Source organism: Anopheles moucheti, chromosome 3 (assembly GCF_943734755.1).
Source record: "Anopheles moucheti chromosome 3, idAnoMoucSN_F20_07, whole genome shotgun sequence".
Taxonomy (NCBI): domain Eukaryota; kingdom Metazoa; phylum Arthropoda; class Insecta; order Diptera; family Culicidae; genus Anopheles; species Anopheles moucheti.
The window spans coordinates 38,149,623-38,171,764 of NC_069141.1; the positions used below are offsets into that span (position 1 = coordinate 38,149,623).

The 22,142-nt window shown below is 41.0% G+C and overlaps 1 protein-coding gene and 1 pseudogene across 1 annotated transcript in view; one reads left to right on the plus strand and one right to left on the minus strand.

Annotated features, from left to right (window-relative positions):
* The window catches only part of LOC128304269 (sodium/hydrogen exchanger 3), a 48,077-nt gene extending 34,133 nt beyond the window's left edge, over positions 1 to 13,944 (plus strand). The window contains exons 17-20 of the mRNA XM_053041430.1: positions 364 to 426; positions 498 to 659; positions 2,779 to 3,112; positions 10,227 to 13,944. Coding sequence (XP_052897390.1) covers positions 364 to 426; positions 498 to 659; positions 2,779 to 3,112; positions 10,227 to 10,578 — 911 coding nt within the window. The 3' untranslated portion in view covers positions 10,579 to 13,944. The remainder of the gene's footprint in view (positions 1 to 363; positions 427 to 497; positions 660 to 2,778; positions 3,113 to 10,226) is intronic.
* A 1,963-nt stretch (positions 13,945 to 15,907) lies between these two features.
* LOC128302672 (uncharacterized) lies at positions 15,908 to 18,183 on the minus strand (annotated as a pseudogene).
* Between the last annotated feature and the right edge of the window lie 3,959 nt (positions 18,184 to 22,142).

A 22,142-nucleotide genomic window follows, 5' to 3' on the forward strand; every position in this document is an offset into this window, starting at 1 on the left:
ATTTCACATCAAATTTCACTCCGCTCTTCGATTTCACCTTCGGTGCGGCTTTTATGCACGCTATTAGCACACGTACTAGATGTTGTGTTGATTTCTGTTTGTTTTTCTGTTCTGATTCGTTGATGTTGTTTACAGTTGTTGTCGTTCTGGATGAATTCACTTTGCTTTATAAGTTGATTAGTATTAAGCATGGAGAAAATCTACTAGTTTGCCTTATTTCAACCTCAATCAGTGAACTTATTGATTGAAGTGCATTGTTGTAAAGTTCCAGCTTGTACCGAAACAAACTAATCATACCGCTTTTGTGTACTGCGTTTCTTTTTTATTTGCAAAACAAACAAATGTATGTAAACCTTCCACCAGTGGACGAAAGAGGAGCAAACAAGGAAGACAAAAGGTTTTCCCGCGAGTCACGATTTTTGGAATGTGAGTATGAATTGTGCAGAAGTTCTTTAAACTGAATTCAACTAATTAACGCAATTTACGGGTACTTTTAGCGGAACAACGTGTCGCAACACCGACTGCTATCGAATCGGTCCTGCCCTGGAAGCGGGTGGATGAAAGTGACGATAATGGTGCTATCAAACAGAACGAATTCCCATCATGGGCTTCAAATAAGGAGTATCTAGCTTACAATTCACCAAGTGCAACATTTTTGGGTAAGTCTCGTGCACATCCAACATCCACCCGGTAATGGGCCCCTTCGCCAGGGGTCGAAGTTTTAAGAAGATTTGAGATCTGCGGTGCATCCACCACTCAGGATACTCTCCCACAATAAGTTCCCCGTCAAACCCTGGTGGCGTTGGTAGCCCTGTTGCGACACCTCAGCAAACCGATAGAAGAAAATGGTTTCGATCCCTATCTTTACAACTCAACTACATCAACACTGGCGCGTGCCCTTGCGCTACCAGTTCTTCCACCAGTTTTATTTTGTTCATCGCATTGACGCATCGTAACACCAACGCGATAGGGCGCTCAAATCATTGCGAAATTCGAATTCGGCGCTACTAGCAGTTGTAGTTTTCATGACACACCCCGAAAATGTGTATTTGTTTTTGCATGTACCACACCGAAGCTGAACCGGTGAATTGGTATTGATGGTAAATGATTGGTATTTTGTTTATTGTTTTGAGTTCGTTCAGTTGATACGTTTGTTTTCTTGTATTTCTATGCACCTCCAGTCCGCCAAACACAGCATTACACTATACCAGTTGAAGGTTTTGACACGCTGCTTGAAGTAAATTTGTGCTGTTAATGATAAAATTTTCTTATAAACTCAATACATAAACGAACTAGGCAAACATCACACACTGTCACGTATGAAGTATAGCGTATAGGATAAATGCAATCCAAATTTAAAATGAGAAGCAAAGACTTATTTTGTTTTAGATTTCAAAGCACCGCTTTCTTGTTTGTGCCATTTGGACATTTTCACCGAGCTCACCGAGTTTTTCTCACTTTAGTTCAGTTTTGTTTATGAAGAAATAATCGCTATTTTTCAATTTGAATTCTTTTCAACACAATTTGATGGGAAACAGAAAAGTGTTTCCGTTGCTACACCTTCAACGATAAAGCGATGAGTTCATCGTGTGCTCTCTTCACCTTCTACGAGTTCTTTTCTAGTCCGTGTTAGACTCTTGAATCGCTCTTCGCCTTCTATTGGGCCGTGTTACGATCATTCGTTTTTAAGTGTATTTAACTGTGTATATACGTGCATGGCGAATGAAATGAAATGTATCGATGTTACATGCTCGAAAGCGAACATTTAGGTATACATGGAAGTACATGTGCTGTCGCTACTGCTGCTTCTATACTCGTACTAACGCTGTTGTCTAGCTCATGATTCCAAACCACCTTCAAAACCTTCTTCTATCGTTTCTCGTTTCAACCATTCCGTATCCGAACGCACCATCACCAAACTTGCACCGGCGCGAGTGCAACTTTCGTTAATTAAAAAGTGTGGCTTTAGAGATCGGTTTTTAGTAATTCAACAAATGGTTTGAATTTTTCGGTTTCTTTCAAGTGTTTCTATGGGCGTTTCGAGCTCTGTGCGGCCTCTGTGGCATGAATTTGAATTCGTGACACCAGGAATTCGATTTTGCATTTATTTCACAGTTATCTTTTGAAATGTTTTGCTGCAATCAATTCTATTAAAATTGATTTAAATTTACCATCGAACGTAAGACATCCTGCGTGTCTAATTCTAATAATTTTCCGAGCTTTTGGTTAATTGTTTTCGTTTGCGAAAATGATGCAAACGTTTATTTGCTCTCCAAAAAAAGGAACCCCCACTACGTGCAGTAAACTTTACGTTTCCGTTGTTAAGTTATGTATACATTCTAGGTTCATATAATTTCTGCATCCGCGCATTAGCTTGCACCTAACCGCATTTTTATCATCTATCCGTGCCTTCCCCGTATGGTTTCTTTTTTCTCTTTACACGATCCAACCTCAACACGACAACTGCCACAAAAATAAAACCCCGAAATCGTAAACCACACAACACACACACCCACAACCATCTACGCTCGACTGTCTCGACGACGTCTCGATGGCACTCGACCGCAACTTGGTGCGTTTCCCGATTCCCGAATAACCGACACATCCTGCCGATTCCCGTTCCCGTCACAAATCCCGTTCTACTGCACCGCCTCGCGCGCCTCTGTGTGTTCGTGTGTGTGCGTGCGTGCGTGCGCGTTTTGTGTGCCACTGTTATCCTTTCGTTCCCTTCACCACCGGACACGCATGTGTGAACTTTACCCCACAAAAATACCACAGGTGGCTTAACGCAACCTAAACAGGCTAAGTCCGTAATAGGTCTGTTCCGGCGCGAGAGTTCCGGTTCCGGTGGGGTCGTCATCGGTGGGGTGACTGATTCCGAGACATCGACCCCGGTGGCGGCAACCACACCGGTCGGCCGGGTCGCCATCCCCAAGGACAAACGGTCGGCCTCCATCGCCGGCTACATCACGATCGATGGCGGAGATACGGCTGGCAACCCGATGCTGGATCCGCTCGGTATCTCCCGGGCCGGACCACACGCGACGGCATTCCCGGTCACCGCTAGCCATCGGCGCAACAATCGCCGTGGATCGATGCTGGAGCTAAGCGGGTAAGTTTTTACCGAAAACGAAAACACTCTTTCAATAGATCTTCCAACTCTGTTTATTATCTCTTACTTCCTACTCGCCATTTTGTGCGAACTGGATCAACGAAATGATTGAATCGGTGAAAGTATTTAAATTTTTTAAAAGAGACATATTTCTCAATTTTTGGTAAAAAGATTTGTCCGATCTCGTATGAAATATTAGGTTGGATTTCAAAATTTCTAAAAATAGACTTTTTATTTTTACATTTGGCATATATTAATTTATAATTTGGAATAATTTACATTATGTAAATTGTTCGACGTTTCAAACGGTAAGACGTTTCTCTGAAAACGGAGTGAAACCTTGCTGCTATTACAGGGGGACATTTCCAAATGTTAAACAGTTTTCCTTTTCAGTAATTCTGTAACCTTTTAAAACCCTATAAAATGTGCTTTGCATGAGTATAATTTGTATAAAAAAAAAACAACTTAATCTTGCTCTGTTCTGTGTGTGTGTGTGTGCTGTTGATTTATACCAATCCAATTCAAAGAATGGCTGTGATTTGTGCGTGTGTGTACGCGCGTGTGTATGTGTGTGCGTGTGTATTATGTTAAGCACAGTAGAATATTTTTAACTTATCTATGTTGAGCGTAGTATATGTAGTATTAATTATCTATTAATGTGTAACACAATAACCGTACAATCTCACTACTACATCACACATTGAAACAAAAAGCTAACACCAAAACTTCCGATAATGCGTCAAGAAGACTCGTCAACGTTAGGGAAACTACATACAAACACACACACACACACCTCTAACACAACATCACAAGCTAAAACTAACACATCAATCACATACTTGAGGGGGTAAAAATGGAATGGGAAAATCCGGTACTAACACTCACATAAATACTCGTCAGTAACCCACCCTCCAATACCAAACCATTCCCCATTTCGATCCTGCCAAAGACAAAGTCAATCATGTAGGCTCCTTTGATTAGAGAGAGCCGGAGATGTCGTTCCTATGCATTCCTCTTTAATGCACTTTACAAATAGTTTTTTTCTGTTTTTATCTCACAACCTCCTTTTTGCGAGTAACTTTTGTAACTGCAGTTTTAGTTATGAAACGTTATGATTTCAAGTTTCTAGCTACTCCACATTGATTTAATATTTTTGAACCGTACTTTACCGAGGTAAAACAAAAGGTACAAGCGTTGCTATGGGTAAGCGTGATTTCATTTCCGGTTCCGGAACATGCGAAATGATTGTTGCCAATGTCTGCGGTACTTCATCGAAAACAAAATGAAGCAAAGGACCGGTGAAAACCCCCAATCGATGAACTCCACTCTCGCAGTGAAATCTGTTTGTTCGTCTGTTTGTTCATCTTTCTTTTTTCTGTCTTTTTTCTACATTTCTTTCTTCTAGATAATGTGGCCTTAGCAAACAGTTTTCATCGGTAAATGTGTGCTCCTTCTCTCTAAAAGAAACTTATTTACGCACATGCGGAAAGCACTAAATTTTGAAAGCTTTTTTTTTGTTTTTTCTTCTTGTTCTTCTTACTCTTCTTCTGCCTTTTTCCCACCACGTTAGAGCCGTCGTGGTACGATTTCCGACACGCTGTATGCTATATTTTATTTGAAATAAAAAAAACACGTTGATAGTTAGGTTCAATTTTGACTATATTTTAAATTAAGAGTAATTACAGTTCGATTACTGTATATCTTTTAGTGTTATTTTGTAGAAATTTTAGCGATTTTTTTTGTGCTGTTTTTATGGTATTTTTTAAATACGATGCAGCAAGTAATGGAAGTTTCCGACTGGTTTGCTCTGTAGCTGTTGTAGCTATATGTTTTCATCCCTTAATTTGCTTTCATCTTTACACGAACTGTGTTGAGCCTGTTTTTGTTCTTCTAATACTGCTTGATGGAGAATTAAAAAGCGCAAAACTTCACGTACGCTGTACTGCTGCTTCTTCTCGAATGATTTTGTCTACTTAGCCAAATGCATTTTTGTACCTTTGATTCCCAAGCTTCATGTGTCCGTGTAATGCTTCCACTGCCGTCCTTTCGAACTGTTGCTCTGGGCTCGCTGTTATGATGTGTCGTCGCTTGAATGTGCTTTGCACAATCGTCTCAAATTTGGCCTCGTATCAACAGCAACGAATATTTCCCTGGTTCCGATTTTTTTTTTATTAACAAGCGCATTGATTTAATTTGAGATTTTATAACATAACTCGTTTAACTGTAACACTTTTTGGAAGCGCGCCATATTTGGATATAATGTCGAAGTAAATAGATGAATATATTATATCATGTTATAGGATGAAATGTGATGCCATAACAAATGTATCCATGCCAATAAGTTTTGGTGTTTTTTATATTGAAAAAGTGTTTTAAAACTATATCTGGTTATTTGTTTGCCAACGGTCCCGGTTGGCAACAAATCCAGTAACAGGATCGATTACAATTAGGAGGGACAAAAGAAAACACACACATACATAAAACAACTGACCACTTTCACAGTTACAACAACGAGATAAACGTACAAAATACATTTTACAACAGAACCTAAACAGTGGCACAAGCGGCGAACCCGATCCGTACACCCGATTCGGACACGGCAAATTCGAAATTCGTCCACATCACAAACGAAACAAACACCCCACCATACAGACATGCATGCGCGTCGGTTGGCGTTTTGCTGTTGTGTTTAAATGTTCGTTGTTGTTACCCTTCCGCAGGCTGCTAGTGCCCGGACGACGGCCAAGCCGGTACACCCTAGAGCCCTTCCCAGCTCCACCACTCGAGACGGACGACGAAAAACCGACGAAAACCCCAGTAGAGTAGCGTTTAAGGGGATGCAGTAGATAATGCGAGCGGAAGAGTATCAGTAGTACAGTGGTACACACGCGAAAGAGAGAGAATTATTTTCAAATCATCCCTTTTTGGATCGAACAATTAACTTCAACGATCACTCCGCTCCTTCCCGACGACTATTCCCGATTCCCTGTGTAAAAAAAACCCCTCCGTTCTAACAAAGCCTAATCCACACACGGTACTCTTCCGCTCTAGAACCGGAATGTGTAGCACCGCGGAGTGAAAGGTTCACAAATCTAACCCCCTTCCTAATTTAACGTTATCGCCTAACCGCCTGAGACCGCCTTCCAACGAGACGGGATGGATGGTCACCCCGACGCTGGACGCCCTTCGCAGCTCTTTCTCGACGATCGGTTATGGGTTGGGTTTGCATGCCTACTTCCCATTCCTGCGCATCGCCGGTGTGCGATCTTCGGTGCGATCTCTGATCCCTTTTTGGCGCGTTAGCGGTCGGGTCTGTTAATGGAACAAAGCCTGTAATGTTGTTGCCCGCTGCTTGCTCCGTTTGTTGCATGCCTGCACGTCGTAATTGATGGTTGGTAGTTGAGGAGGAGGGTGGTAGTAATAACAGTTGTGTTTGTTTATTTTTTTCCCAATTGTTTTTGTTTTATTTGCCAAAGTAGTGTAGTGTAGTGTTGTTGATAGGTTTGTAGCGAATGCAAGCGTTTTGTTTGTAATGCGGTAGAGGCAGCGTTCAGGTAGGTCAAAACCCTCCCAGTACAGCTTAATCGAGTAGTGTAGCGAAACCTTGTAGTGCGATAGAACAATGTAGCTGAGTTTTACCTTTAAATAGACCTAGCCCAAGTAATCCCCGTTTTTAGCCGCCATACAACAAGCAACGAAACAATCGACTTGCAGTCTAGTCTAGCCTCTGGTCTAAGTGCCGTCAATTTTACTTTAGATAAGCTCTAGCAATACCTACGGACGGGTAATTCTCGTGCTGTGTTTACTGCTTAATATGGCAGGTTTCATTTTTTTTTCCTACTACTAGTGCAATTTTAACTCCTACTACTTTAACACCCGCGTTATGCGCTCTATTGTCGTTACCGACCGTGCCATGGCACGGTACGAGTTTCCTTAGTGCTGCTAGTGATACACGCGAAACCTCCGGCCCGGCCGTGTACGTTCTTCTTACAAACGCAATTTCTATTTTTCTCCCTTTTTTCCGCCACAGGTACAATACGACCGATTTTGACTTTAACCTTGTGTCCCATCGTCGTTTGTCGATGAAATGCTGGTATTTACTACTAAATATTTTGCCATTCTTCTCGTTCCTTGTTTAACTCGTTCCGCTAGTTTATGCATCTTGTATAGCATCCACACCACCAAACAAACAAAAAAAAACCCCGTGTTACTAAACACAGAACGCAGAACTATCATTTTATCTATCTACTATCGCTATCTATTATTCACTATTACTATCAATGGTTACTAAAGTTGCTACGCTTTCTGGAACAACAAGGAACCATCGATTCACTAGATTATTCCATTCTAATTTACCTTCAAACTATCCCCTATTGGATGTATCCGTACACTGAACATGGCACCTGTTGTTTACTAAATTTTTAAATTTTAAAACAAATGAATCGGCAAACGACATACGCAATGTACTTAATTCCCAACATATCACCTCCAATGGATGGGATGCCCTTGATGTAGTGGCGTGTTGATCCAACACAAACACACACGGTCACAATTATTTTTCTAATATCACTAAAGCTTGCAAGCCTTACATTAGCCCATTTCCCGTTTTCCACTCTGTCCCCTTTGATCAGAACACCCGCTCTGGATTAGTGAACCTTCTATCTCACAAAACAAAAGTTCCATTAAACCAAGTATTTCCTAGTGTACTATATATGTGTATAGTGAGTAGTATTACCATTTCTACCGAACAAAACAAACAATTGCATGCATTATTGATGAAAAGTATTCAGCTAGCTTGCAAAAGCAGTTTGCGAAAGTATTATTTATAGCGCCGTGTAGCTGCTATCTCCATTTGGTAGTATTATTTGCTGGTGGATTTGATTTGCTTGTATAAGTAGATAGGATTAGATGTTTCGCTCACGACACGAACAAACGGATACGTAGGTAGTGCAGTGCGGTAGTATGCGTAGTTGTGTACAATGGCAGGGAAATTGGTTGGTGGCTTTCTACTACTAAGTGCCTTAATGTGAGGATCATCAACAGGTTTGACATAACGGGCTGGTAGTTGTATACAGGCGGCATTATAGTATGGAAACTTTATGCACACACTCTCCGGGATTACCGTCTCGCGCTCTCGGGATACCCCTGTCCTATCTTACCTACTTCCTGGTGGGGGAGGGGAGTGTTACAATTCTCCAACGAAAGCTCGGGACGGTTCTCCTGGAGGAGTTTAACGGCGCTTGGTACAAGTGCGATGTTTTAGTTTAATCATATGGGACAGCAAAACAAAAAAACCATAGCAAAAGATTAGAGCCGGTAGATTGCTATGCTATTTGAGTAATCTTCTAACCTTAACAGTAACACGATCGGTAAAATATATCAACATGTGTAGAAATGAATGAATTGTTTTGAACGTTTTGTATACATTTACAACACGCGGCGGGATGTACAATGGATGAAAGAAAAACGCACGCGAATACTTTATGTGTAGTAAGGGTGAAATATTCGTTCTGTAACGTTCCGCCACCTTCACCTACAATTCACTTGCACAAATGCTACTCTGCTTCACATCAAAACACGCACATTGCTTTTTGTTCAGCATACGCAGGGTGAGGTATTTATTATTGGCAGCCACACATTATCGTTGTACCTCCAGTTTATTGGGTTTCAGTCGGTGTTTGGTGTATTATTCATTTTGCAAAATTAAAAACATAGAAAACCATCCACTTTAAACCGAACACTTAGTGTAACAATTATTCAATTTAACAATAACAATAAGAACTCAACAAAAAAAAACAATAAGAATAATACAATAAACAATAAGAACATTAACAAAGGTGAATGTACGACTGCTTTCCTATTGAAAAGACTAGGCGCCTCCATTGACATATAACAAACTACTAGGCGCCTCCATTGATATGTAACAAACTACTAGGCGTCTCCATTAATATTAAACCAATCATTAGGTGTCTCCATTCATTATGAGCACATCACAGGAAAATTGTAATGCATAAGGCATGAAATTAATACTAACTTTAGTTTCATAATTCACCATTGCTAACCTTTATTTGTTCATGACATTATGGTTTCATTAAAAAAATATCTAATTTCTTTTATTTACTTATCTTTTATCATATTCTTATTGTCTCTCTTGGAATCGATTTTGTAGATTCAATGATGCTGTATAGTTGTAGTAATTATTACAATACCGATTGCTTTTTGAGTATCCTTTGCTCTAGCCTTCGCTATCCTTTCATTAGATTTTAGTTTGAAAAAGAGAACGCCTGCCGTTGAACCAGTAGCCAATAGTGTGCCATATTTAGTACAAAACGTGCTTTTCCTGTTACAATACTCCCATCGGTGGTAGCTCGTTGCATTGTTGCGTTGCTGTTATGTTGCGTTGAATATAATTTTCCACCCACCCCAGCCGAGTTCGCTCTTATCACCTGACGCTGTTTCGCTTGGTGGCATTGGGTTCATCGAGACCCATCGGGGGGAAAAAACCAATCGGCGCATATCCACCAAATTCCACGGCTACATAGGGCCAACGATCCTTCACCAAAAAAAAAGAAACAAACAAACAAGCAATCGAAATCCTTCGCCTGCGATACGCTGTAGCTACACATTCAAGTCTAGTGTTTTCGGTTTTAGTTGATCGTACCGCAAACCCGCTCCGGTGAACTGTGGCATGGTTCACAGGGGCGATACAGTACGAAGCCACAATCTTGCCAACACACTTGCATCATTTTTAGCTCCACTTGTGTTCACTCGTTCGCATACGTAGACACACCATCGAACTGTAAATTCAACACTGTCATATACGTATTTCTCGTTTCTCTTTCTCTCTCTCTCTCTCTCTCTCTCTCTCTCTCTCTCTCTCTCTCTCTTTCTCTCTGCCCAACCCCCGTTTTCTTTTCCCGTTGTTGTTGTTGTCCTTTTTGCCTTGTGTCCTTTTATTCCTTTTGGGTTGTTGTTTTGGAATCTTTGAATTTCATTGCGAAATCTGAAAAAAAAAACATTTTAAACACTTCCTCGCCTTTGTTATCGAAAATCCTCCTCCTTACACAACAACACAAACAAACACATTGATCCGTACTCCCTTACCGAACACCAGCGAGGCAATCCCAGAAGAAAACTACACCAAATCTCTGCCCGAACGCGACAAGTACGGAACCCGCCGAGGACCAGCTCTAATCAAAGCGTCATCCACCAACACACCGAAGTCGGCCGGTCGGCGTACGGGTGGTCCAGTGAACCCGCAAACTACGGCCCTGCTGTCGGCCAGTTCGACCGATTCGGACGAGGATGACGATGAGGAGGACGGCCACCGGCATCAGCAGGACAGCCGTCACCGGTCCGATGATGCGACGCGTCGATTAAACGGCGATGGAAACAACGATGACGAGGACGACGAGGACGATGAAGACGAGGACGAGGACTGTGCGGACGAGCAGCATCCCATTTGAGAAATATTCATCTAGGGTAGTCGTCTTACGCACTACCGTGGTAGATTTTAATGCCCCCTGTGTCCCTCTCGGGAAGGATTGGGGCTTCACTGGTTGGCCGACCAAGCAAAATGCGGCTCAGGAAAAAAAAACAAAGCACAATTCGTGATCGAAGCAGATTGCACAATTCTCACATCAGCGCTTCTTCCAACTCGTTCCCCCCGCATTCCGCGTAATCCGATGCCTTAGCGGAGGATGTAGAACGTACGAAACGTACACAGTGTAACAGTTAGATTCTACCGGTTGCGTTACTTCGGCGTAACGCGCGTTACGCACACTGTGTCCCGCAGTGCGTTAGCCAAGATTCGTAAGATGAAAAAGTGTCAGCATAGTGGAAATCGTGCGAGAAACTAGTAAATCCGTCGGTGGTAGCATAGCAAACAACCACAACATTTACCGAGCAAATGCTAGTAACTGGTGGCAAAAAATAATTACTATTACTACTACTACTACTACTACTACTACTTACAACTACTAGTTACTACTACTATCGATCATTGTGTTACGTTGCTGAAAGTATTCGAAATCATTCCGGTTGCGTTATAGATAAAGTTAGGAGGGAAACTGTGTTACTAGCACGAAAACAGCTCGTACTGTCGCAACGTAATGCAAGCCGCACTTAGTGGACAGCTAAGACAGGGACGATCACTAAGACGCATATGAGTGCAAGGACGTTATAGTTTATTTTTATGGAATATTAGAGTTTTTAAAGTCGGCAAAAACAAACAAACAATCGATTGTTACGTATACACATGTAAGTGGAACAGTAGAAGCGTATGAATGTTTTAGTTTAAAATGATTAAATAATATCGCGCGGGTAGATTGATCGAGATTTACAACAATACAACATAATTTGGTGCTATTCTAAATGCAAGGGCAGGGCGATACTAATTTTTCGATCGATATGAATCTTCCTTCCACACAAGCGTTTTCTCGGTGAGAATACATGCTGCTTTCACGCTTCCGCAGAAACGAAAGGTAGCCAACAGTGAGAATCGGAAGGATTTGTTTGTCCGATCGAACAACAATGTACTTAAAACTAGCGAATTATATTCGATCCTTGCTATTGTGCGTGCAGCTATTGGCTGTTGCATTCTCTCCGATTACGACTGTCGCGCTTGTTTGCGTGGCTGCGCGCAACTTTGTGAGACTTCGCGTGAAGCGCTAGCACAAAACCCACCCCCAAACCATCGAAAAACTGTAGGAGCTGATAGGCAGGATTTTATCAGGCTCTATAAATGCTAGACAATTTCAAACGTTAGGAATAATTTTTAACTAAACACACACAGTGAAGCTATTGTGCTTGCAAGCGCGGAAGGTTAGAGATTCCTCTAGAACCCACAGTGTCGTGACGTATGAACATATTAGTTACCAGGTATCCGTCTAGGTCGAACGTCTTAACAGGCTTCAGTTACGTTCAGACGCGTTAGCGGAGCACCTAGAAACAAGTCTAACAGAAGTTAAAGTCACATCCAGCCTTTAAGTTGTATAACAAATAATGTTTCTCTTTCAACGGATGTTTCGTTTGTGCTTTGAGATTCTTTTACCAAACAAACAAACACTTTATTGACTCTCGAGCATGTCATTTACCAGTCAGTGGAATAAGTTCAATCGTAAAACTTACTAATTAGCTGCTAGTAGACTTTCCTTTGCCAGCCGAACAAATAGGTGTAGCAAAGATATGGGGGGGTTAAAGCACACAATCCCACATTACAATCCCGCGCATCCGTTACTTATCCACCCTGATGGGGATGTCTTAGTGGGGATTTTTGGCGCTACTACGCTACTTAGTGTCCATGTAGTTACGTTTAGGTTTCGTTTAGCGGCTAGAACAATGACACAAAACAGAGGTATTATTACACAACAGTATCGAAGCATAAGTTAGGATTATCTTTTTAAGGGCATGCGACAAGGGAGGGAGGTATTCCTTCCTGCTGGTGTACGGTAGGATGCGAACCGGTAAGATAACGCGCAGCAATTGCAGTTATTGCATTATTTTTCCATCATGTTACGCGTGTACTATACTGCAAACAGCTCGTAAACCTTTGCTCGTGTTTTGAGTTACTTACAGCGTCCTACGTTTTGTTTACTCAGTTGAGATCCGTGGTACTTAAGCATCCATTTTGCACATTTTGTTTGCACTCGCTTTGCTTTAGAATAAATGCTTCGATATTATTTGTTTTTTTTTTTTGGTCGCAGAAAAGAAAATATGAACGAATTCCAATTATGTTGTTTATTAATTTTATTCTGAAAAAAACGTTGAGTGGAAGCATTTTGTTTGGTACAGGCTTTAAAGCAAAATGCGTCAGGCATCTTGCATTAAAACGTGAAATAAGACCCATGGCCAAAATTTACCGCGTTAGGGCTCATCGCATATCGCGCACCCCTTCCAGTGTGTGGGTTCTGTGGATTGCAAAAAAAATTAGGCAGCAACTACCTGTCCGGGTGAAATGCGATAAATAAAATAAAAGAAAAAAACAAACATTGTTGATAATTGAACTTATAGTGTACTCTGTAGGTCAACATTTTACGGCAAAGCACGCTGCACGCGTGATGCAAATATTAACAATTACACAAACCGAAACCCCGTTCTTGGGGAATAGAGCGCTTTTTCTGTCCAGAAGCGGCACAATGTATGTGGACGAGTAGGGATAACAAAAAAAAACCCCGCAACACTATCTATATCCCACACGCAGGAACCCCATAGCCCGCAAAAGGCTGCCGAACACTATTCTTTTCCCCTTTTCCAAAGCTGGTAGAGCGATACGCGAGCTGCAGAAATGCACCGTTTCAATGCACGTGCACAGATGCAACTAGAACAAGAACAAGGGGATTGGACAGTGAAGCCAGAACACTTGCGATTGCTATACGCTGTGAGATGAAACAGAACTGAAACATAATAAAACCGAAAAAATGGAACAGAACAGTAAGCGAACGCGCTTACAGCAGAAGCAAATTGCGAAGCACAGCCGAAGCCGAACCTATGCACAAATGGCCGAATGATGAATGAATGAGTGACGCGTTTAGCTCCGCGTTAAACCGTTAAACAATCAATAGGAAACGAATGAAGGAGAGACAAAAGGAAACTAAACCATGGTACAGACAACACCAGGGATGATGTGTATACTATTGTTGTCACAATTTCTTATGCTCGTGAAAGGCAAAGGCGGGAGGAAGCGAACAGAAACAAACAAACAATACCGTACGGGTTTGAGTTGATGACTCGTAGATAAGAAAGGAGGAAGGAAGGAAGAAAAAAAAAATAAACGATGGAACCTAATGGATCAAGCATAGATAAAAGTAAGCAAACAAACGGTTACATAGAAAGGATAGCGAATGAGAAGCAGAGGCAACATGTGAGTATAAAGTGAAGTATGTGAATACGATGAACAACAGAGAGTGTATAATAAACGTGAAGGAGAATATTATGAAACACGCGTACGTTTGATGGTTACTGGTTTAAGCTGAATTTCAAGGTTAGTATAATACATGCACACAATGTTCTATATAATACAATATAATATATTATAATACACGTTATACACATGTTCTTTCACAGCGTGCGGACGTGGTGCAGTGCCATAGTCAATTTATTCTACGAATGTGAATTGGATCTGTTCATGTCGCGAAGAACATTCTAGGATATTCAGACGAGTGTGAAATGGCGTCTTAATTGCAGCAACGGAGGGTCCCACGATATCCCACATACTCTTGACAGTTGCTCTATTTTTGTTTTGCTAGAACCACTCAATGATTTAAACTTGCTCAGGAATTCCTCTAAAACGTCCTCGGTTCTAACCATCTCAGTAATCTAGAGTCCCTAGAATATAATGGCTCTCAGGAGGAGGTTCTCAATTGAAGATGTTCTTGCGCCTCCGAAGATTGGGTTCAGCTTGATGATATGAACATGAATATGGCTTGATTAATATGGCTTGATTAATTAATATTAATATTAATATTAAATTGTGATTAAAGATCACACCACATGAACTACATATCTCCATGCTTAGCATTCAGAGTCGTACGACTCATCATCCATCAAGCCCCTGACCTGACACTTTCGTCGGAAAAAAGCTATCTCCAACAGCTTTAGTCGCTGCTTGGGATTGCGTATTGGTAAGATGTGGAATGGGGCTATTAACACTTTCACACACAAAAATGTTCAATGTTGTCTAAATATGTATTCATCATTTGCCTGATTGCTCTGCCCTCCTAGCGCGAACTTTGTCTTGATGGCAGTATCTTTAGTTTTGGCAACATTTTCTGGTCACCCATGTTGGAACTACGCGTCGGAGATATGATAGTATAAATACCATGTAGGATCTATCCCGGGGGAGATACGCTCAAGTCCCTCACCATGTAACACATTTTCGTTCCGGTGTCCGCCAAGCGGGCTAATGGTCTAACGTAGTTACTTGATTGTTTGGTAGTGGCTGTTACAAATTAGCTGATAACTTTATCAAATGTTGACTGTGCACCGTAGGAAAGGTACAAGAGACGAAGATCGATGGGTCGAGCAGGAGATTTCTATGAAAAATTCCGTAAATTGAAACCAAATTGGAATGCATACCTTCCTTATATAGCAGTACATTGTCAACGCTTATCAGTGGAGGATCAATCCGCTTGGAGGCCCAGGGCGGAATTATAGTTGTGGCCTCTAATACGATGAAGGAAGGGAGGGGGGGAGGGCATTGAGGCCCTTGAAATGAGACAAAGCGAAAAGCGCAGTAAGAAGGGGTCTACTCCGCCTACCGTCTGATCCACCGCTGGGCCGATAGGATTTTATTCATTTTCTATGACAATGCTAGCTATTTCGTATATACTGACTACTATATACTGACAGATTGTGTCGGTTAAAACATCATTACACCATATAACACCATTAAAAATAACCACAAGTTTCGAATTGTTTTTAAATAACTAATAAAGCACAAATAAACGAACTGAGGGGGAAATCCAGCGGACGGTAGGTAACGAGAACAGAATGTGTCCAACCGTCGCCGTGGGAAACGTACAAACCGGGTAGAAGATGAATGTATTTAAAAACGGGATTTAAACCGAGCAAAAGGGGAACTGTTCAGTTGGTTGCACTCCTACAACCTACCGGCTATTGGTTGTGTAACGATGTTAGAATAAATACTTTTCGGAATTCACTAGCGTTTAGTACGGTTCTACACATTTCACGTTGATGCTAATACATTCATACAACACACACAATAAATATATCCATCTCCTGGAACTCTACTGTACAAGGCTTAGGCTATGATGCATCTGTTATGCAACGTTATTTTCATCGATTCGCCCTTCTTTCATCCAATTCATCCGGGAAATAAGCTGCAACTGTTTCCTGTCCAAACCATCGATCATCCAAATCATCCCCGCTTCTACTGTGCGATCCGCTGCTCGGTAGATCATCCTGCAGCGTTGCTCCAGTTTCGTTGAGAACGCGATGTTTCAGCTGGTCAATCTCCAGCAGCAATTCCTTGGTGTCGTTATCCAACGATTCGTTCTCCGACTTTAGCTGTCGATCCTGATCCATGTCCCATTCGAGTGAACCCTCCAGTGTGGATGATATGTGGGAAGGATCCGACGATTCACCGTGCGTCATTCTGTCCACGCGCGTGAGACTTGCCGCGCGGATGTTCGAAGGATGGAAATGGGCGAAAACTCTTCACGGGGTGAATGCAATCGAGCGAGCCAGTAACGTCTTCGCTTCCGGTGGACGTCGGTTTTGGACGTCAGATGCAATTGACTGCTCTGTGCCTGGTGCACCGGTTGCTGGTGATCCAGTTTGCGCAGTGCGTTGATGCGATCTTTGCTTCGTTTTAGTGTGGACCACTCTTCAATTTTAAACACAGATTCCTGAACCGGAGCGGGGAAGCTGTGAAACTGTGAAGGTCCCGTTTAATCGTCTTCTTGAGATAACCTGAAATTATAGCGAGTGTTAAGCAAACATTGGTGAAATACAATTAATTGAAGATGTGTTACAATAAGCTTAATAAGCATCTGTATTATAAAACAAACGTAAGTAGAACATTTTCTACAGGCTAATTGATTAAATGTGAGTTTTGGGGTATGATTTTCCACAGCCCTTCCGAGATTCTCGTGCCGTCCGAACCGCTTCTTCGATGGCGGTACCGCTGATGAACCGTCCCATCCAATCGGCCCTCGAAAGTCCTTCACGTACCAGCAAACCGTTCGTTGAATGCACGCCACCGCATCGATATCGTAACCTTAAACCGTCCGATATAATGACCGGAGCAGTGTCCACAACAGATTGTCGTCTTCTTCATTTCGTTGATTGGCTGCAAAGAAGCGCGAAGGATTTTTTTTTACGAAGACTGAAACCTGTTAGGAAAGCAAATCCTGCACTATTTGACAGTTCTACAAAGGACTACTGTAACTATTTTGCATGTATATATAAACCTTTGGCAACATTGAAATATAACATTACTATCCAAGCAACCATCTATCCAAGCAGCTTACATGATGGTGTTGAGTGAAGTACCTGAAGGATTCCTGACGATTCCACGGATTCCCGCTGGATTTGTTTACAAGGGCGTACTTCATCTGAAGGACGCGTATATAAATGATTTCGATTGCGCTGCCGGAGATGGTTCACCGGTGGAAGAGAAACTTTTCGTTCACGACGCCGACAATGAAGTGGTGGGAACGATAACGTTGATGCGGCAAGTCGTGCATGATGTTGCGATTGAAGATCCCTCGACTACTTCCGACTGTTTATTTTCGCAATATTTCAAATGTTGTGAACGGCCTGCTTGAATTGGCTGTCAATCAAGTGCTGCTGTCCAAAGTGTGGCAACGAAACACAAAAGGAGGAGCCTTTGACAAAATCTATTCTGCCAACCCGCTTTAAAGATCCGTCCGAATTGGGACCGGCACCCAATGGAAAAACGCCATCTTTCTACGGTTTGGACACAATGGAAGTTCCCAATCGTGTCGATGGAAGTTCCCAATCGTGTTGTTCCCAATCGTGTCGATTGTGCCACATTTGCGAAATTCGTTGTATCGATTGCGCATACAGAATGAGCCTGAAGGATGAGTCCACATCGACCAGCTCTTTCAACTCTTTCAGCTGTGTTCTAATGTGATATTTGATTACTGGTGGAATACCCACTAACAGAAGTGTTTTGTGTAGAGAACTTTAATTGCGTGTTACTTCTTCTAGCGATGGTACAAGACTAACTTACAAACTAGCTTAACGCTAATTAACCGGGTGCGCACACCTTCCTTTTATTTGACATTTCGTCAGGCTGCATCAATATTTTAGTTCTGACATTGCCTATCATAACATGTTCCTCGTCAGATTATATCTGCAATCGCTCCAACGACGGCCGCAAAGGCCAGACCTGTAACCCGTCGTCCATGGCGTACCGGTCGTCCATCCCACGGTCCCAAACCCGCCTCCGTTATACTGGGTTCGACTAAAGAGAAAAGTACGAAAGAGATGCAACAGACGAATGACAACGACGGAAATGACAACGACGAATCTACTAACCAGCCGACTGCCGATGGCAAAGATCGTGTCAGTGACAGTGTACCCATTTCGCGGAAAAAAACGGTCGGCTTCCGTACGGATGATCCTGCACAAGGTGATCACAAGCAGAAACCAACGCTTCACCAACGGAAAGATGTACATTCCAAAGCTCCCGGAGTACGTGGTGGAGTATCGAACCATGGGAAAGGTGACGCCACCTCCAGGGCAGCTACTGGACCGGGCTCGAAAAATGCGAACACTAAAGTTCGCATATCGGTCACGAACGCTAAAGGGTCTGAAGCTGCAGCGAAGGGAAGCAAACCTACTGGAAAGGGCAGCAAAAAGTAAATCACACCACAACAGTTATCGTTTTGAAGCCTCGATGCCGTCAGATGGCGATACTGTTCGGTTTGTTGCGTATTTCCCCAACATGTCCGGCTAATCGCAGCCGTTCTTATACACCTCTATATTTCGTTATCTTGTATCGTACCTTTGGAACTAAAAATAGAAATTCGCGTATTCTCGGATAAAAAAATAATATTTTACATCTAATTAGTGAAATGGCAAATATCACACATGTACTTTGTTACACCAGTCAAGTAAATCTGGAATGTATGAATAAAAAATGAAATTAAAGATACTAAAAACAAACATGAACATGTTTTTTTCATTAAATAATGTAATAGTTATTTTTCTGCATGATTCTATTTTTAAGAAGCGTTTGTGCTACATTTTACAGCTACAGTTAAACAAACACATTCAGTTACAGTTAGATTCGGCACATTCAGTTGCCAGCAGTTTCAGCAGTAGTAAATGTGGAGGGGAAAGATAATTTCACGGATAGTGCATAATTTCGTAGTGGAAATTAACGTGAACCTCGTGACAATTCAACAGGGTACGGTGACACACATGTTGCCATTAAGTCACCGCTTTGCACTCGTCAACAATTAAATGATGCAATAATGAGTTGGAGTGCACCCTTTAGTAATATGTTTTCATTTTCTTAAGAGAAGGTGAATTAGTATTGAAGTTGTCGAATAGTTGAAATTAATAAAAGTGTGTTTTAAAGTACATCTGTTTCAACGAGAACATAAATCTTCACTGTACTATACCTATGATACTTAGCTAATTTGAACTGAAAATATTTGGTAATTATGCAAGTCAAGCGAAAACAGCTAAGGCTTTAATGAAGTTGTTATATTTCGGAACAAGAGAGAAAAGACGTGCGTACTCGTGCAGTTCCAATCCCCGACTGACTTTTATTCTCTACTGTCACTCTGACAGATATGACAGCTTTCCCCCCCTTACAATAGACTATTAACTATATTTAAATTAACAATATATAATATGTATATGTAAGCCTGTTTGGTATTTAAGATGCGCGTTATACGCTATCGGAATCTGGCGGGTAAAGTTCTTGTTCTCGTAGATCTTCGCAAAGTATTTTCACTTAATTCGGGAATTTCTGTGTTTAAGTTCTCGCTAACCACTGCTGAAGGTACTACAATTCCGTTTTCTTGTTCTTCTATTTCCATTTCTGGACAAGCAAATCCTATCGATGCTTCAATCTTTTCAGGTCCTGATCTTAATTGATTTTCCAGTTAGCCAAAACCCGATATCCGACCCTTCTAAGACCGATATAGGACGGTCGTATAGCGGTCTTAAAGCATTACTTACAGCAGCAATTATAAGACTCCGTGAAATATATAAAACGGGCCATAATTATAGCATATGAACCATAAAATTGAAATATTTCATTTTTGTCGTGAAATTTCCAACGCAGTTTCATTTCTTACAAAAGTTTAAATGAAATAATTCAACCGTTAAATTCCTTCGTTGAAATATATTCGTTCTTTATTATTTATTCGTCAAATTTGTGATGACAATTCACAAACTTAACGAAATTCGTGTTCTCTCTTTGGAGCATTCGTTGTGCGACCAATCATCCATACAATTGTCCTACTTGCAAATGGTTATCGTTAGATTCTCGTCAATTCGAAGAATTTTGCAGCAAGCCTTTTCAATCGAGTTTTACACATCCAGTTGCTTTCTATTGTACTGTGCCGTAAACTGAAATAAAAATAATCACAGAGAAACGAATCATCTCCGATCGTTGTACACCACAAGTTTTCCTAGTTTTACAGTATTTTCATGTCGGAAAGTGCAAAGTAATCTTACCTGTTGCCAGATCGATGTTCGCAAAGGTTCGTTCTCCCTTCTTGTACTGAAAGCTTTTCTCCACTCTAGTACGACGCCTGTACAGCATACCGCTTCTCCTTATTTTTGCAGCGTAATCCATTCCTATCACTGAAAATCGAAGGAATCATAATCAGATTATACTCGCTTAACAATATTTACGGCTACTTACGTTTCAAATAGCTAAAAGATAGCTAATATTAGCTTCAAAAACACTATTGATTGCCTGAAACACAGAAACACACGGTTTATATCAAAGGAAGTGTTGACAATTGTTCTGACATGACAGATAGGAAAAAACGAAATATATCGCTATCTTCGATAAGCTGTATGACATTTATCGAAACAGATTTGAAACTACAACTGAAATCGATGAAATGTTTCGATAGTTCGGTGAAATATGATGAGGCTATGATATAAAATAGCACGATTTCGAACCAATCTGCTTTTACGACCACAAAGTCGTAGTGTAGAACAAATGAAAATTCTACGACCCTAATGAGACTCTGTGGTCGTAGTCTGGTTGGCTGGGTTATATGTCTTTTCCATATTCGTCCATCATCTAATTGAATTTCATAATGTAATTTTCCAAATTTTTTTGTAATTGTCCCAAATTCCCACTTTCCTTTGTTTGGAACAAAATTCCTTGCTGCCACCCTATCTAACAACTTAAATGATCGTTTTGGCGATATTTCTTCCTGCTTTAGATGCTCTATATCCTTAGGAGGTACCATTGCATCTATACGAGATCTTATCTGTCTTCCAAACATTAACATGGATGGGCTCTCTCCAGTTGCTGGGTGTACTGTTTTCCTATATATCAACAATATATTTTGTAACTTCTTTGATATTTCCGAACTTCTACAGTCCAATGCTTTAATTTTTTCTTTGATTGTTTGAACATATCTTTCTGCCTGACCATTTGTTGCTGGATGATATGGTGCTCCCATTTTATGAGTAATTCCATTAGCTTTTAAAAATAGTTGAAAATTTTCAGATGTAAATTGGGTTCCTCTATCTGTTACTAATGTAGATGGTAATCCGAACGTAGAGAAAATTTCTCTCATCTTTTCTATTGTGGTGTCTGTATTCATGTCTTTTGTTATTTTTACCTCCGGCCACTTACTGAATGCATCAACTAATATCAAAAAATAACATCCTTGAAATGGCCCTGCATAATCTGCGTGTACTCTATGAAATGGTATTGTTGGTCGTTCCCAGATATGTGTTTGAATTTGTGGTGGATCTTTTCTAACTTTAGCACAACTTATGCATTGTTTTACTATTTCTTCTATGTCTTCATCTATCTTATTCCACCAACAATATGCTCTGGCCAAAGATTTCATTCTACAAATGCCAAAATGTCCTGTATGCAATTCTTCTAACACTTTAGTTCTTAACGAAGGTGGTACGTATACTCTTGCACCTCTCATTAAACATCCACTCTGTAAAGTAAATTCTTCTTGGTTAATTCCAAATCGATCTTCTTTGTTTACAGTATTACCCTTTATCAATCCTTCAATGAGATGTTTAACAGATTTGTCTTTTTGGGTATTTTCCCTTAATTCGTTCACAGAAATTGGTAACGTTTCTATTTGATTTATTTCTATTTTATCGATTTCCTCGTTTGTTTGTTCGGTAATAATGATTGGAAGTGGAAGTCTCGATAATGCGTCCGCATTTGCGTGATCTTGAGATGGTCTATGTCGTATTTCGAAATCAAATGATTGTAAATAAACTGCATAATGTTGCATCCTTAACGCGGATAATGTTGGTAATCCTTTGTTTGGTGATAATATTTGTGAGACGGGTTTGTTATCAGTTTCTAATA